Raw genomic sequence first — 17079 nt, 5'->3', positions numbered from 1 at the left:
CAACGACGGTTCACTCAATGGTAGCGCGGTCGACAAGGAATACCTCGGGGCTGGAGTAGCACATACAACGCACATGGGACGGGTGAGTTGTGCGGCAGGAAGTGAAGATAGCATATTACCCGCGCAGAAGGGTATCGTGAGGACTGTTGAGGTCGAGATTTCGTGATTTTGATGGTTTATGGTCATATATCACGTCCGGCTGCGGTTGCGAAGATCTAGGTACTTGGATGTTGAGGGTCAAATTCGAAGAAGCACCCAATCAATTGTAAACAAAGGTTCGGAGACATTTAGTCATATGTGAAAGCGATGAAGTATTCGGAGACCCGTGTACCTGTTGTATCGCATTGCCATATCATAGGTACCATACTTTAGCACTGTGAACCAAGCCAAGAGCATGTGCATACACTAGAAGCCTCATTGTGGGATCCGCAATGATTGTTGATTCAGTCCGTTTTATACGTATTCTACTCCAACTAGGACACCAACATCCTCGGTATCGCCATTTGACACTTCGAAAACTGGCCCTCTTCCGTCTCCGCTTCCTCGCCACACAACCTCGACCAATTTCCCAAATACTGTTCTGCCGGCGCTATTGACTACAAACCATACTTTCTGCTCCACTTTATTGCGATAAGCAGCAAAGCTTGTGATAGCAAGAGTCTGTTTTTCGCCCGTAGAATCATTCTCAAAGAATAGGGGCGACTGGCTTGATGAGATAAGAGTACCTGTCGGAATTGGAGTATTCGGAGAAACAGATGAGGGTAGCTGGGACAGATAACGGTCGAGAAAATTAATGGCCGTTAGAGAGTTACTCTGTCGCCCGCCTTCAATCCAGAATAATGAGTCTTTTACGACACGGATTTGGCCTGGTGTTTTGATTCCACTGACTAAAACTTGCTCTTGCCCAAGTCCACTTATGAGCACGCGTCGTATGCTTCCGTCATCGACACCACGAACGGAATTCCAGTACAGCCAGCCTCTGTCCTCGTCTACTGTGATTCCTCCTGCGTAGGAGATGGCTGAGGCGTAGGAAGGAATAGAATAGTCTAGGCCTTCAGACACATTCCACACCAAATAGTTGAATGATCCATCGAAATTCGCCTTCTTGATTAACCCTGTAAACGAGTTGCCGTAGTAAATCCTTTGTTCTTTCTCTGCGACCGTTATGCTCATAGCTTGCCCATAGTGATCTTCGTCGTCGTTCAGGATAGTCTCCGCATCACCACCGTCTGTACCTGTGCGAACTATACCTTGGCCTGTCGCCGAGAAAAGAGACAAAGTCGACGATGAGTATGCAAGTGCATATGCACCGATGGGCTCACTAGCCTGGGTAGCATTCGAGTTGGCGCCAAACTGTGTAAGAATAGTCGCGTTCATACCGCGCGTGGTCAGACTCCGAAGTGAGGTGGGCCATCGAGGGATGGGTGTGCTGCGGTGACCTACACCTGTGTCGAGGACAATGAGGCGTTCTGGTTCCAGGCCAGCAACTGCAGTATAAGCCTGGAAGAAGGTAAGCAGTGAAAGTAAAGAGATCATGATTACTGTTCAGCTAGCTAATAAAGACATTGGAATCGTGTGGTGCGGATTGAACCATTTCATACCCATTCTCTCCTCCACCGGAGCTCGTATCTACACTGTGATAGATGATGAGTATTTCTCTTGCAGTCTTGTTCAACAAATTAGATTGACAAAAGTACAATATATATTAGCTTGCATTTTGCATGAATGTTTCCAGGAACAAGACTGTAATGTGACTGTCAATTACAAGCGCTCAGGGTCAGCGTATGCGGAGACGTGGTCTCATGCGCCGGTTTACGAATATATATATTGCTCGCTTGCGCTTTCCGATGCAGGGCAGATGGTTGCCGTAGCCATGTATAATAAGACTGAGAAAAAGCAACCCCGCTTATGATGACTGCTGTAAACGTAGATGATAATGCGTGTCTATTCAAACGCTTGAACGCGGGTATCGTAAGCATATAAAACCAAATACTCCAATGCTCATGCAACGCCACTCCTTGCACACCTTGTCATCGCTCATGGGATGGCTGCGGGATCCTTGGGCCAGTTGGCCGCGAACGCTGTCCATGGCGTGCCTCTCATGACCAGATTGCCGTCCTTGTCAGGTACGTACAACTGTGGCTCATATCCTTGTACACTTGCCCATGACCAGAATAACCGCCTCCAGTAGCAAGTTACTGCCGCTGGTGTCAGATATCTTCTAGTAAATGTCTCGTAGCTGTTCTTTGCGATCTCTTCTGCTTCATTGTCATGGGCACGGTAGTATTCCATGGCCGATTCGAGGTTTCCGAAGTTCTCGGATGCTTCGATGTAATTTACTTCAGGGCCAGCCAGTCTCATGAGATGGGTATGGAATTCTTGCCATTCGAGAGGGTGTGTGATGAGGGCCGAGCGACATAGTTGGAGGTACTTTAGGCGGCCGGAGTAGGATGTGCCTTCAGTTTGGACGGTGAACTTATACCTGAAAGGTGGTTAGCATCGTTCTGTAGGTCTTGCGTAGCTTTGTATCATACCCGCAGAATTGCCTTAGATTCATAACGTCCTTGGTATGCGGATCGCTGGCGTTGTTGATAACCACAGGCTTGATGTCGCTCCACTCTTTGCCTTCGCTGACCCGGACCAGCTCCTTCCTAAGCTTCGCCATCTTGACCTTGCCCCTCCATACGACTCTAGGGTCCTTCTTCGCCCACGGAAGTTCTGTCTCCTTCTGCTCGATCTCCTTCCTGATGCTGTTCCAGCTCGGAGCGTGCGTATAGTTCCAAGCCCAGTACGCGTAATTTGGCATCATCCAAATGTCCTTGTACTCTGGCCCTTCCTTCCGTGTATAACCGAAGAATGTTCCATGTTTCCTCGATCGCCGTGGCAGGTCGTCAAGCGAAAGCGAGAATTCAACGTTGGGGATGGCGGGGTCGGATGTCGAGGCAGTCGTGACGGCTCGGTCAATCTGTGCCAGAGTTCCTAGAATGCGTTCTCTCTCGTTTCCGTTTGTCACGTAGCACTCTTCTGGTTTTCCAGCATCGACAACGAATAACTGCGAGTACAGTGTCAGATATGATGTGGCAAATTGTCAAATGGATGTGTGTACCTCGCCCTGATAGATCATAACCCGAAGCATGCATCTTCCTTCCTCAATCTCGATATCCTGGACGTGTACCTTCCTGCCTTGTCGAAAGCTGACTGCCTGATCCAGACTGTGATACAGCTTTGGAAATGCAGAGTCGCATTGCTCATGACTAAGTGTATGCACGTTGGCATGCACATCGGCATTGAAATCCCAATCTCGCTGAAGATTTCTATGATGGGAGAAAGGTAGGTAGTTGTGCTTCGATTGCCCCCATATGGACCATAATTGCGTCGCGATTACGAAGGTAGAGATATAGAAAACGAGGTGCGAGAAAGAAAGACGGTACGCCTTTGGCATCATGATTGCATAACGAGTGAACAACGCGCGACTGTATTAACGAATGACTGAGGGTAAGCAATATGTCGGAGGACGAAGTTGACGAGAGGCAAGAACCCCAAGAGATGGACAAGACTCAAGAGAAAAGAGCCCGTCAGATAGTGCCCCATTTGATACGAGCGTCCATTCAAAAAAGCCTCGTCTGAGCAAAGCTAACCATTCGTAGCGGATGCGCGTCCATGCGAACCCCTGGGCTATCCTCACGCCATCACAGACTGGGCAAGTGAGAGCTGACAGTTCGATTGGTGCCCTATCAGAGAGCCGCTGGAGCCGGACACGATAAGCGCATGGCTTGGAATACGATCAAAAGGATCTGGAGGTGTCAGGAAAGAGTGGATAGGAGTGGCTTGCCCGGAGCGTTCAGGGGTTGAAGCTTCAGTCAGACCCTTGCGCTAAGACCTTTTAGGCTCGGCTAGCTTTCTCTGTGGCTAGCTCACAGGAGCACACGCACGCGAGCGACTCTTACCACGAACGCTAACGCGCATCACTAGAGACACCGCGTGCAAACCGCCATATTGCATTCTGCCGGGAACCATACAATCGCACGCGAGCGAAGTAGAGGTGTTGGAGAAGTCTCCGATGCAACAACGACAAGCAATGCCATGCAATTGGGGAACTCTTAACTAGCACGCGCGTCTTAGCGCGGGAGCTTAGGTGGGCTTGTTGTCCCCTGACATCTGCAGCTCTATCTCTCCTGCTAACTGTACAGGGACGTGATGAGGTGCTGCGAGGCGATCATCACAATCCGGAAGGTGGGATCAGCAACATGCCATGAAGACCCAAGCGCCTCAACCTAGACGCAGCAGCCGTTAGACCCTGCGCCGCATTAGGGGTCTGTATACCCCTCTATCTTATCGTCGGCGACCACTTGTTTGAGATACCTGATTGTCTAAAAAGATTGCGCACTCCTCAGCTCTCTCATCAAAAGCCGTGAGCTACGTGTACGAGGTACTGAGCTCTATCTAAATTGAGAATGCGTTCTTTCATTTAACAATACGACATGGTTCGATAGAGTGGCGGGCGGAGTGCGGCACAGAAGATTGGTAGATTGCCTGACCACGAAGAGAGCATGACCTGAAGCTGGCGCTTGACCACCCTTCTGTCCCGGCGCATTTAGCTGCCTTGAAGCAACACCAAGACACGACCATACACGATACATTACACACCGATGCCATTGAACATCAGATCATGGCGCTTCGATGCTTGAGAAGCAAAACAGTGCAAGAAGCTATTCGTCGATACGCCACTTCTGTTGGTCCAACATTAGCGTTCTCCTGCATACCGTTGAGCCGCTTGGAACTAAAAACAACGCGAAACTAGCCTATACAAGCGACAAGGCGAGAACGCTTCAACACAACAGTTGCGCTCACCAGAGGACAACATCGGACCATTGCTCGACAACTGACCGTCACATGCGGTCATACGTGCAAACCCGCTTGCTATCCATAGCTTAACTGATATAGCGGAGCGTGGAGATGCATATGCACTAGTTTCGTAGAAGAACTTTCTAGTTTACAGGACTTGACCTTGTATCATGTCATGGTTCATGGAGCGTCCCGGTGTAATCTTCTAAACCCTCACACACGGCCGCCTCAACATTCGCGGCGTTCTGACCGTCTTTTAAATAACGAAAACAACTTTCAATAGCGGCACGTCGTTCAGTACATGTATCAAAATGCTCGCCAATCTTAGCTTACATTCTCTTGTCTCTCATAGATCATATTTTCCTTGTTGCTTTTGCCAGGAGTGAAGAAGGCTTCGTGCAGTCATGTCCGTACTCATTGGCGACCACTTAGGACCAGTCCCCATGTCTGAATGTGTTGCTGGTGAGGTTATTTGCTGCGACGGATGTGATGTTCTTTTGTTCATTCAACAACTGTACTCCTGCCACGTAAGTCCTTCGTCAAGTTTTATCATCTAATCCGTCCCCAGTCAGCTGTATTAGATTGCTTGCCATTACTTGAACGAAGACTGTACAAGCGTTGTCTTCCAATCGAAACGAACCTTCCTGGGAGCGTTGCAATGGTGTTGCTGCCGAGGATTCCAGCTCCACCATGGCTAAAGGCCTGTAATGGACGACCATTCAGTACCGGCAGGAGCATGACTGAACATGTTTGTCAGGCTGTATGTGGTGTGCTGCTCTAGGTGTGCAAGATAAGGAGACCGACACAATGCCGGACCACTTCATGAGGGTCCGGACTAAATATCGTATCAGTGCGGATGTCGGTTGAGGCTCGTTGAGTTGCATTGGTTAGGCGAGAACTGGTACATCATGTCTGCTTTGGGTCTGAATATGTGTCGAGGTCTTAACCCTGGCGATTTTTGGTAAATCAATTGACAATAAGAGACTTTGTGCGAACTCCACCAGGCTCTGGTGCTCGGTCTGCTGTAAAGTTCTATGAGGGAGTCACCCGATGTATTCAAAACTACTCAGCTTGTCCTTGCAGGGTACCATAACATCTGCTGGTCAAAGTACCATGCCTAATATCATGATACCTGGATCAAGTCTAAAATGTAGGTCTGCCCGCAAATGGGCGGGTTTGGTATCTTGTACGAAGGAGGCATGTTGTAACTGCCTGTGGAGACAATCTACATTTGACCAGGATTTGTAATCGATATCCATGTCCATCCATTGAAAGTCCCGCGGCATCTCAACGTGGCGACTTGACTCGGTCTTGTAATCAGCATACCTAATCCCACAAAAATATCACCAGAGCTTTCGAACAGAAGGTAATTTGAAAGTATGTTTCGGTGTGTCTTTTCTTTGGTTCGATCGTTCTACATACCTTTTCAAAGTATTGTAGGAATTCGTGCATATCTGAAAAGACACGAGTGATAGACTCCCTGTCAATAACAGTGAGCCTCATGGCTTCGTTGTTGATTGACTACGTACAAGTCCATGAGACTTATAGTATTTTGGAGAGGGTATGCAAAAGCCTAAGTGCTCCACCATCAACAGTAGAAGCCCCTGACCAAGAGGGACTATGTCTACTACCGCTTCTTGTTCTTCTTCCCACCATTCGGAACCGATTTAAGCGCCGCATGTTTAGGATGCTCCTTCAAATGTTGATGTAATTGTGTCTTGGACGGGAAGCCGGCACTACAGCCAGCGCACTTATTCTTTACATCGGGCTCCTCAGCCTCAGCCTGTTTTGCAGCTTTCTTTAGGCGTTTCAGCGCAGCCTTGCTAAGCTTGGGTTCTGGAGGGACAGCGACTTCTGGTTCTGTGTGATCGCCAAGCTTCAACTCGAGGTCCTCGGTTGTTGCTGTTGAAGGTTCTGTGCTGGCACCAACAAGTCGAGCCTCGATTTCGGAGCGTGAGGCGTATTCATCGTCTACGTCTGAGCTGGTTTCTGAGCCAGTAGCTGATGCAGATACTGTGTTAGTAGGTGCGACTTTTGTTGAGGGCGCCTCTTTCTCGTCCGCACTAGAGTCGTCTAAATCAAGCTCAGTCGTCTTCTTTGCAAGATTCTGGACAGAGACGTCAGAGCCTTCATCGCCTGAGACACCGACATGCTTCGCAAGCTCGTTCTCAGCTGGTAAGATCTCATCACTCTTGAGAGCATCCTCGTCCAAGTCGAGATGGGCATTATCCTTTTGCATCTTTTTCTTGAGAGCCTGGATTGCTTTCTGATGCTTCTTGCTCTTCTCGTGGGCGTCATATTGTCGCTCGCTCTTGAATGTCTTATTGCATGCCACACATTCGTACAGATCCTCTTCGACTTCTTCTTCACTCTCTTCCTCAACCTCGTCGGCCGGACGTGCCGTAGCCCAATGCGGCACTGCTTGCTCCTCTTGTTCCATCTTGGCCATCTGCGCGGCCCTTGCGCGTGCAGCCTGCGCTTTTCTGGCGTCACGCTGTGCCTTGGCCTTGTCTTCGGCCGTCTGTGTGTTTGGAGTGTACCGCGGATCTCGCTTCCGTACGAACGCAACCAGCGTCCTGACGGCATCGTTAAAAGCTCGTCTACCTTCATCGCGAATCTTTTGGTTTTCCTTCTCGGCGGCCCGACGGTAACGACGATCAGGTTGCAAAGAAGGGTTGTATTCGTCCAGCCATGCAAAGCTCTTCACTGTAGCGAAGCCATTCCAAGCTGAGTAGAAGTCACGTACAACGCCTTCATAGTCATCATCCTTGTGACCAAAGGTAGGGTAATCTGGTACATCGAGATCGTCGTAGTCTGCCGCGTACTCCTCTTCGCGGGCAAGCTGCTCGAATGTCTCCCGCACGAAGCCAAAGAAGCCATTCGGCGAGTCTGAAAAGTCGACGTTCCCCCTGAACTTGCCCATCATCTGCGTTATGTCGTCGGCTGTCGTAACCTTCATGTCACCCTGGTAGTGTTCGCCAGAATCCTCGCCCGTGTTACCCCGCAGTATATCCCTTTCGTGTGCATCATACCATGCGCGCTCCTGGTCGTCAGAAAGTACTTCATATGCGGATCGGACTTCGGCGAAGAGGGCAGTGGTACGTTCGACATCACCATAGTTTCGGTCGGGGTGTAGTTCGAGCGCTTTCTTTCGATATGCCTTCTTGAGCCTGGGACGTGTTACTACTGTCGTGGCTATCTGATCGCTGTAACATACTCGTCTGGTGTGGCATTGCGTTCTACACCCAGCAGTTCGTAGTAACTCGTCTTCACTTCGCCCGCACCACTGGCCGCATCCCCGCCACCAGTGGACTGTGATGCACCCATGTTGATTGCCGGCTCCGATGCAGCTAGTCACTATGGCCTGAACTTAGTCTACAGCTCTTGGGGTCTCGAACTACTTGCAGTGGCTGTATGCTGCAGTTGATTTGTGTGGGCGTATGTGAGTCTTGGCGTGGAACTTTGTAGATGAGCTTTCACAGCATTCCCGGTGCGCGTGCGGACAGGCCTGCAATACACCGAGACTATCCCGGGATTCACATGGTGGTGTTCTGGTGAGTCGCGGAGAACCATGTTGCGTCACGACAAGCAAATCGCCTATGACTGTGCGCTTGGCGTTGATTGGTCGCGGACGGTAGAGGCGAAAAGTTTGAGCAGACAGTGATTGAGGAAGAGCGCTATTGGAGCCACCACAGTCTAGACAACGCCGAAAGCCGGCACAAGCCATGCATTTGTTTTGATTCATAAAAGAGGCGTTTCCCCATGTCTTCGTAATGGCGCAAGGCTATCTCCATTGAATTCTGGGGGTCTCCATTTAGCGGCATCCTTCACAGGCAGACAGGCGCATGACCCGCGAAACAAATCGCCGTTGTTGACAAGTCGTTATTCCCTCATTCATTACCACTTCCCCTCCGCCCACACGTCCAACACAGGTCGAAACACAAACTTCAAGTTCCATCGTCTCCCAACCCAGTCGCATTTGCATATCCCAATCGTGGGTGATCGCTGGAAGGCTCCGTTAGCTTGGTCCACGGAACTGCGGCGGAACAAGCGTGGAAGGTACCCCGCTAAGTGTTGCAACCACTCAGCTCCCCACGTGCATCCTCTGCGCCTCCTGATCGGCCAGCCTTACCACGGTTCCTCGTCGACCTTTCCCCAAATATGAAGTTCGGCCATCTGTTCAAGCAAACACTCCGGGATGAGGGCTTCCCGCCAGAGTGGGTCGATTCCGCCATCTCTTACTCGCAGCTCAAGAAGTGCATTAAGAGGCTTACCGACGAGCTGCAGCAAGTGGGCCTTGATCCTGCGACCCTGTCCAAATTGTTGAAGCATGTCGAAGACTACAACGCCTCTACACAAGAAGATGACGAACAAGAAAGACCATTCGAGTATATCCTCAACCCCGACAGTTCTAGGGATAATGCCTCGCCGTCGCGCAAGGCTTTCCATCCAAAGCTACTCTTCTACGTAAACGAGACAAGTGGAGAGGTCCTGAGCGCCCAGCTGGATGATGAGACCAGGCGCAAACTCCAGATGCTGGCCGTTGAAACTGGCATGTCTGATTTGCGCGTCTTGGACGATTCAGGCTCGCCAATGCAATCTGCCAACTCTGTAGATCCAGCCACCTCTCGCAACCGACCGGGTTACCGTACAGTCGAGGTTCCCATTACCTCGGACACGGAATTCTTCACCAGGCTTACAAGTGAAGTCACAGGGCTGGAGAAACTGCAAGAGCGCGAACAAAAACGAATGAACCTTCAGATTGAAGCGCTAGGGAAACAAGTTGCCAAGTTGACCAACCCCGACCGAAGAGCCAATAGAAAGATGCTCACTGCTTGGCGTCAGATCTTCCAGATATACGTCGAAGAGGGCATTTTCTTTGGAACAACGGAGATTGATCATAAATCCCATGATTCGGAAAAGGCAATGGCAAGATTGGCGGGCTTCTCAAACAAGATCGCCAAGGCCGGTCTGGTGGAACAGTTGAAGAAGAAGGAGAACCTGCAAGCGCTGAACACTTTTATGCACATCAACCGAGAGATTCTCCAAGGCCTACGGTTCGGTGAGATTAACCACAATGCCATGATCAAGATTCTCAAAAGTATGTTTTCGATTCTTTCAAATGTCGACCCGGTAGGCTAACAGTGCACTAGAATTCGACAAACGCACAGCTCTGGGCGTAAAGTCCACGTTCCCTCGTCAAGTAGAGTACCCAGAGTTCTCAGAACATCTCGCCAAGGCCGTCTGCGCAGAAGTCAACACACAGATCCTCTCCCACGTCCCGCAAATAGATGACTACTCGTGCCCCATGTGCATGGAAATCCAGTGGCGGCCCGTAAAACTCAGCTGCAATCATACCTTTTGCATCAGGTGCTTGATCGTTATGCAGAACAACAAGCAGTACAACTGTCCCTTTTGCCGAGAGAAGACAGTTTTCGATGCAAATTCAGGTAAGCATTCCTCCATTCTCTACCCGTAAGAAATCTTCTAATGGCCCGTCACAGACAACCTGGATACCGAACAAGCTGCCTTTCTCAAGAAGTGGTTCCCAGAAGAAGTCAAGAACAAGCAGCGATACAATGAGCTGATGGCGGGTGTGGACCAGTATGGAGAGGTGTATGCGACTGAAAAGTGCGTTGTCATGTAACCAATCGCTACTCTTTTGGATCGCATGCTGAATCTGCCGTGTTTGAAGGTTCATGCGCGCCGGCTCTATATGGTAAGTTCCACTCATGCTCCCTAGCGAGAGGGTAGGCTAACATGTCACTAGGCATATGATTTGATCGCATCGACGGGTGCAGTGCAATTTGGCAATAGCCGTTTTTGAGATTCGAGATACCCAGCACAATTTGTGCATGTACAATAACCAATAGACTAATTCAACATGTCTCTATCATGGCTGATCTATCATGAGCCTTATCGTGGTATCATCGTCAGCAGTCAAGTGAAAACATCGACATGGGACGTGAGGATTCGAGTTGATTGACTTCGTATAGAAGAGACCCGGAGACCGGAATATAGATAGTAATGTGGTAGACAAGCAAGGAAAATCGTACAGTGATGTGCTGCTACAACAGCGAAACTATATCTTTCGATCTGTTTTTAACCAAGGAAGAACTCCGTGCCTAGATGCAACCAAATAATACGCTATAAAGAGAGAGAAGAGAATGCCAGTCCGAGGCTTGTTGAAGAAATCATACACTGCGCTCTGGGCTTTCACCCTCGGCAACAACAGCTACGCCCAACCCCCGGTCTGGAGACTGGAGAACGAGTTGTTCATGCCGCCTTGCTCTGATGAAGTCGGACACACTCTTGATCAGGATGAACCAGCCGACAATCATCAGTCCGTATGCTATCCAGTCACTGCCTGTAATGGCACTCGCGGCGGGTGTCATGTCACTGCCACCCGTGCTTCCACTGCCAACCTTGTTGGGGTCAAAGTCGTGGGCGTTTGGGTCGTTCGGAACGCCACCGTCGAATCCCTGCCCAGGGTTGTCATTGCTGCCGTTGTTGGGACTAAGTACGGCGGAGCGGAAACCGAAACCGAATTGTACGAGTGTGATACCGAGACCAGCGCGGGATCCATTCTTTGCAGCGTGGGTAGTGTGGAGCAGATAGGTGAGGAGGAAACCGACGAGTTGGAAGGACATGGAGATCATAGCGTTCCAGAGGAAACTGAAGAGGGAGCCGACGGGAAGACCTTCGACGAAGACTTCATCGCCGAAAGTGCCGGGAGCGAGGATGGTGGTTTCCCAGTAGGGTGGCGTGGCATCTGCGGCGGCTTGTTCGTAGGTCTGGTGGTTGTTAGTAAGGCTTGAAATGGTGCACGTGTGGTCGAATACGCACCGGAGGCTTCTCCTCAGCGTCCTCCCCTCTGGTCGGCTTTGCGCTCAGATTTGCCCATACACCACCGTTGCCTCCGCCATAGACGCGTCCGCTGCTCGGCGCCTGTGTGTTGAAGACTGGCAGTTCCGTCACTCTCCTTTGGATGCCCGGAGCCACGGGCTCGTCTTCTGTCCTGGGTGTTCCCCGCATCAGCCGCTGCCGATCATCGCGCCCATCGTTATCGTCGTCGTCGTCGTCGTCGTCGGAATCCGAGTCGAACGTGTCGGCGAGTGTGCGGTCTTCCTCGTTTGGTGCGGGATCCTCGGATAACAGACGTCGTGATGTGCCGTTTGGTGATGATGCGCGCGAGTGGAATGACGGTGGCGGCGATGCAGGCGGCCACTGCTGACCAGCCTGCAGCCTCTGGGGAGATTCATCCTCGTCCTGGGCGGCTACCTGTGTTGATGCATTAGTTTGGGTGTCGTGAAGGCAATACAAGGGGGTTGCGCGGGCGCAGGATGCCCGGGACCGACTGGGACAGCGTACCCTCTCGTAGCCCTGGCTAGGCATGTTGCGCGGATAAGCGGATATGTGACGTGAAGGGGGCAATGCTGTGTTTGTTATCCAGTGTCGACCGGCGAGATGGTGGTAGCAATAGGCCGGGCAGCAGGCGTGGACGAGGGAAAGGCGGCGGCTGTGATAGGGAAGTGCAGGTGGTGGAGCGTGTCAGGCGGCAGATGCAGCGGAGGAGGCGTTTCAAATGCAGTTGCCTGACTTTGTCGCTTTAGGCCATGCGACACGGGCGCTGCGCCACGATCCAATAATGCACGGACCCGGCACCTGGACCCTGGTTACCGAAGCATCATCGACTTTTGGATCGTCCAAGAAAGTGAACGACATCTGTCTTGGACTATTCGCACACAACAGCCATGGCAAATACTGTGAGTCTACAGCTATGCATCACAGCATAGTCAGCTGACACGCAACTTCAGATTACAAAACAATACACCCGTCTCCTTGCCCTCTGGCCCAAGGACGCTTTGCGCCCCAATCTTCCCTTCACACGCGCAATCGAACATCATGGCAAACCATTCGGCCTGCAACCCATAACGCCCCCTCCCGAACAAGGCGCGAAACCTCATTCCCCTGCATCTACAACACCAGCTGCATCCTCACCGCCTGCGAACCCCAAGCTTGAGCAAGCCCAAGTGAACGCACTATTTTCCTTGCTGGAGAACCGATACAGTACCAAATATGCACTGTCGCCGGGTGTACTGAAGCCCACATCTGCACCAGAGCACTACACAAGGTTAATGGATGAGATTGAGCGGGCGCCCAAAAAGACGTGGTGGGAGGCCAAGCTGGATCAATGGAAGATGAAGATTCGATGGTCATGAGGAACCAAATTATGACTCTGTATTATATCATGATGTAAAATTAAGAGAACAAATAAGAGAGGCCCTAATATGTCCTCAGTCGTTCACTTCAATTCACTACAACAACTGCATCCAAACATCTAACCTGATCAGTGCTAGCGTTTAGGGCGCCCAAATTGAGTATTCCCGAATTTGACGCTCTTTCTCTCCAAGCCACACCCATCACATCATGGACGACACGAGCAAACAGCATGACGAAACTCCCACTGAACCTCACGTCTTGCCTGCTTTGCCGACCGAGCTGTGGCTCGATATACTCGACCATGTGGTCACATACGATACTCACATTTTTGATCGCTCCCTTTGCTATATCAGAGGAAAAACGCATGACCTTCAGAGACTACAATGCGTATGCAGATCGTGGAGGGTATTACTTTCGCCAAATCAATCTCATAGTTCATATGCCTGACATTGTACAGGACATGATGAAGCCAGCAGTGTATCGCCATATAGCACTTGACCGCAACGGCAGCCTTCCGGAACCACAAGACAGTCATGGTATGAAAGCAGACCACATCACAGCCCTAGCCCGGCTCTTAGATCAAACGGCCGATTCTGGTCTTCCTAAAGCTTCCTGGGTTCGCTCATTCAGTATTGAAGAAAATACTGCGAAATACTGGGAATCCAGGAAATTACGAAAGACGGCGTTGTCCGACCTAGTCTGCCATATGACAAACCTTCACGAATTCTGTTGCCGCTTCATTCTCAACTATCACACTATGGCATCCATTGCACGCTCGCACGGATCACAGCTTACAAAAATGGTTATGCATTTCGGTGCGGACATCCATACATCAGAACGCCTTCTACTCTTGAACAATTTCACGGCTCTGACAGAGCTTCGCATTAGCGTTTCCGACTCGTGTTTAACTGAGATCGAACCACTTGACCTGCCAAATCTACGTTCACTCGAATTGGTCACGGAACCGACTACTGGCAAATTATTGACTTGGCTCACCCACTGGAATATGCCCGTTCTTCCAGCTTTTGCATACTTGAAACCACCTGAACGCCGTTCGTACGCAATGCGCCACAAGCGTCTTCTGGCAGCCTTCATGGCAAGACATGGCGCTGGTTTGAAAACAGTAAGCGTTGACAGCACTGCTCCAAAACTCACAGTTTTTCCCTACACACCATCGTTGGACATATATAAGCAAGTTGATATACCGGAAGTCATTGAAGGCCTTCCCATATCAGTGACGCAAATTTTTACCTCCTTGTTTGGTCAGAACCTAGGTTATCAGGTGCGGAGACTGGAGTGTCTATTCCAGACCGTGCAATCGCTGCCACCAGAACGCAGTCTGCATACAATCCGCATGGTTTCGAGAGATAAGTATCTCGGTGGATCGCCGTTTCTCTGGCGGGAAAAAATGAAATGGGCAGACACGAGAAGAATAAATACTTGGAAAGATTTCAACAAGTATGCAAAAGGACTACTGGAGCTGGGTGTTTCAATGTTGGATGAGCAGAATGTCGTTCTTACGGACGTCCTCGAGGAGATGAAGCCATCACAAGAGTCAATCTGCACGGAGCTCCTAGAGAGCGCGACTGATGCATTGCTGAAATCAGCAAAAGAATAGTGTACTTTGAATACTAGAAGAGACAGAGAGCATATTGTATCATTTTCTAACATACATGTACTCACATACCTCTCGTGAAACCCTCACACTCAACGTCCCAGTGTGACGGCCAAATCGGACCCTCATACCCATCCCAACCACCACACATCATACCAACAGCGAGCAATAGGCCTGCCGCACTCGGAAAGTACGGCGTAGGTACCCTCGTTCCACCCTCCGGCATACCCACCTCATCAAAAGCATTGTTCACATCAAGCAACTGACTAACCGCTCGTTCTGCATCACCCCGCCTCGCCTCCGTGATGGCCAACAATGGGAAGTCCCAGCCGTACGAGAAGGGAAAGTTCCAGGTCTCGTGTACCTTGGCAACAGTGTTGTTGAATACAGTCGTGTTAACGCGGGAGTCTGGAGGTAACCAGCCTAAAGTTTGCGTGTACGAAGTCAGCCTATGCTTCACACGCAGTTCGTATATGGGAGTCTTTACCGTAGATACCTAGTATACCAGGATGGTCTTCTGTATACTCTGGTGTAGTCCACATGTCCGGTATTCCCTCGTATGTTACATATGCATCTTCTTCAGTGGGAAAAGGCGCGAGGTTATCATGTACGTGTATCCAAGACTCTGGAACAGACTTGTTTTGTCGTACTTGCCATTTGGATGCCACGTCGAGACCGAAGCGCCAGTATGCCAGCTCGAAGGTGGGGTTGATGGTGTCGTTGGGTTTAGTGTTCTCAGAGACTGGGTACATTGGAGGCCCAAGATCGTAACGGTTCGTCGTTGAGTTCCAGAAGGCATAGCTGGCCATGAAGTCTGCCACGCCTATGAGGATATCGTTCCATTTTTCAAGAGTCTTCACGTTTGGGAAAGATCGATATTCCATTTCGGCAAAGTACATCGGATGCGGTTGTTGCCAGATGAGCAGGCTGTTGATTTCACCTGGCGCAGACCGACCGCTTGGATCGCTCATCTTGCCGATGCGTGCGCCTTCGTATCCTTGCTTTTCTGCCCTGTCGAGACTGCTGGGTAGGAAGCGCTTGTAAACGCCGATGCTACGGTCGTAGAGGTCCCATTTATCCCAAAACATCCAGTGAGCCAGATGCCAAAACACCATTTCCATGTGAAACTTACCGTACCAGCCATTGTTCACCAAGCCGGACTCTTGCGCCGGATCTTTGCCAGCCCCGTTGACAGCCAAGAGGTACTGTGAGAGGACTGTGCGGCGCTGCAACTCATCAGCTGAAGAGTTGCTAGCGGAAGGAAGTGACAAGAATGCGCCAGTCGACCAGTAGTTTGCCCACCATGTCTGAGCCTTTTGCTTAACCGTCTCAGGTGTACAAGGCATATTGACCACGCGAGGAGCGTATGTAACAGTGAAAGAAAGCTGCTCGGAATTCTGGCTGGCAGCTAGAATATACTTGTGCTCATCACTGTGTAGGCGTGAAAGCCGAGCGTACCCTTCCCAGGCAATGTCCGCTACATATGTTGTTGCATCCAAAGTGTGAGTGATTGTCGCACCTCTGTTCCTGTACTCATCTGTGGTGGTGTGATTTGAAGTCGCGTTGAAAAGACCAACAAATGGCGCGTCGAACTTGTTCTTCCCAGTCGCATAAGGAAAGTCAAAGAAGACACCCAATCCCGCTGTCCTTACTAGACTAGACGATATCTCCACGGCCACAGTATCTGTCTCTGGACTGGCAACAGTTGTCACCCGAACCTCTGATCCATGAATGGAGAAAGTTGAGCTGATGACACCTTCCCAGAGGTCCAGCACCTGCTCTCTGCCATTGAGTAGTTCTTCGGTGACATTGCCTCCGGCAATACCGCCGAACCACAGTCCGACTCTTCCCAGATTGATTCGGTGTGGGTTCGCAATCATCCATTGACTGATGTCTATTTCTTCAGGATTGGGTTGCGCATAGTTGACGAGACGACCATGAGTCCACCAGTCAACGCCGGTATAGTCCGCCGGAGTTTGATTTGTTGTTGAGTTGTGCCATCCCCATGATGACAGGGTATTATGTGGAAGGAAGGTCTGCAGTCCGGTAACGTCAACACCAAACGCAAAGTTTCCGTTGCCAACTTGGACAGGACTGTATGGGTTCGATTGATTAATTTTGAGGTTATACTGCTGGACAATAGATTTACGATTGATCTTGCTCTCCACGCCCAACGACGCAAGAGAGAGCAAACAAAAGGCCCCGGCCCACATCTTCAGCTGTATTGTAACACGTTGGCTTCGTGATTCGTTCATACCAGGTGCTGTCCGTTCATCTTTATAGAGCTTATGACGGCATCCTCCGTGATGCAGGCTAATTTCCCGGTTGATCATCTTTAGTTGATCATTGCCATCGGCGGGGTCAACCATATAGCGTATGGCATCGGGCTGAGATAG

The 17079-nt window shown here is 50.4% G+C and overlaps 8 protein-coding genes across 8 annotated transcripts; 3 read left to right on the top strand and 5 right to left on the bottom strand.

Moving 5' to 3' along the window:
- Positions 1–453: 453 nt before the first annotated feature.
- GT037_000732 (uncharacterized protein) lies at positions 454–1536 on the bottom strand (the record flags this gene model as incomplete). Its single annotated transcript, XM_038925779.1, has 1 exon — positions 454–1536. The coding sequence occupies one exon, from the start codon at positions 1534–1536 to the stop codon at positions 454–456; it is 1083 nt and encodes a 360-aa protein (XP_038791635.1).
- A 501-nt stretch (positions 1537–2037) lies between these two features.
- On the bottom strand, positions 2038–3445 carry GT037_000731 (uncharacterized protein; the record flags this gene model as incomplete). Its single annotated transcript, XM_038925778.1, has 3 exons — positions 2038–2482; positions 2535–3052; positions 3107–3445. The coding sequence occupies 3 exons, from the start codon at positions 3443–3445 to the stop codon at positions 2038–2040; spliced, it is 1302 nt and encodes a 433-aa protein (XP_038791634.1).
- Positions 3446–3504: 59 nt separating this feature from the next.
- Positions 3505–3764, top strand: GT037_000730 (uncharacterized protein; the record flags this gene model as incomplete). The annotated part of the gene is made up of 2 exons (XM_038925777.1): positions 3505–3582; positions 3648–3764. The coding sequence occupies 2 exons, from the start codon at positions 3505–3507 to the stop codon at positions 3762–3764; spliced, it is 195 nt and encodes a 64-aa protein (XP_038791633.1).
- A 2708-nt stretch (positions 3765–6472) lies between these two features.
- Positions 6473–8172, bottom strand: GT037_000729 (uncharacterized protein; the record flags this gene model as incomplete). The annotated part of the gene is made up of 2 exons (XM_038925776.1): positions 6473–8015; positions 8063–8172. 2 exons carry the CDS (start codon positions 8170–8172, stop codon positions 6473–6475), a joined length of 1653 nt encoding a protein of 550 aa, XP_038791632.1.
- Positions 8173–9006: 834 nt separating this feature from the next.
- GT037_000728 (ring-14 protein) lies at positions 9007–10568 on the top strand (the record flags this gene model as incomplete). Its single annotated transcript, XM_038925775.1, has 4 exons — positions 9007–9946; positions 9999–10295; positions 10350–10476; positions 10541–10568. 4 exons carry the CDS (start codon positions 9007–9009, stop codon positions 10566–10568), a joined length of 1392 nt encoding a protein of 463 aa, XP_038791631.1.
- A 471-nt stretch (positions 10569–11039) lies between these two features.
- GT037_000727 (metal homeostatis protein bsd2) lies at positions 11040–12240 on the bottom strand (the record flags this gene model as incomplete). Its single annotated transcript, XM_038925774.1, has 3 exons — positions 11040–11639; positions 11692–12126; positions 12217–12240. 3 exons carry the CDS (start codon positions 12238–12240, stop codon positions 11040–11042), a joined length of 1059 nt encoding a protein of 352 aa, XP_038791630.1.
- Positions 12241–12599: 359 nt separating this feature from the next.
- GT037_000726 (uncharacterized protein) lies at positions 12600–14686 on the top strand (the record flags this gene model as incomplete). The annotated part of the gene is made up of 3 exons (XM_038925773.1): positions 12600–12611; positions 12663–13018; positions 13213–14686. 3 exons carry the CDS (start codon positions 12600–12602, stop codon positions 14684–14686), a joined length of 1842 nt encoding a protein of 613 aa, XP_038791629.1.
- Positions 14687–14747: 61 nt separating this feature from the next.
- Positions 14748–17052, bottom strand: GT037_000725 (uncharacterized protein; the record flags this gene model as incomplete). Its single annotated transcript, XM_038925772.1, has 2 exons — positions 14748–15106; positions 15171–17052. 2 exons carry the CDS (start codon positions 17050–17052, stop codon positions 14748–14750), a joined length of 2241 nt encoding a protein of 746 aa, XP_038791628.1.
- Positions 17053–17079: the final 27 nt, after the last annotated feature.

The sequence above is a fragment of the Alternaria burnsii genome (assembly GCF_013036055.1).
Source record: "Alternaria burnsii strain CBS107.38 chromosome Unknown 705, whole genome shotgun sequence".
Taxonomy (NCBI): domain Eukaryota; kingdom Fungi; phylum Ascomycota; class Dothideomycetes; order Pleosporales; family Pleosporaceae; genus Alternaria; species Alternaria burnsii.
The sequence above is the reverse complement of the archived record's forward strand: the minus strand, read 5'-3'. Positions and strand labels throughout refer to the sequence as shown.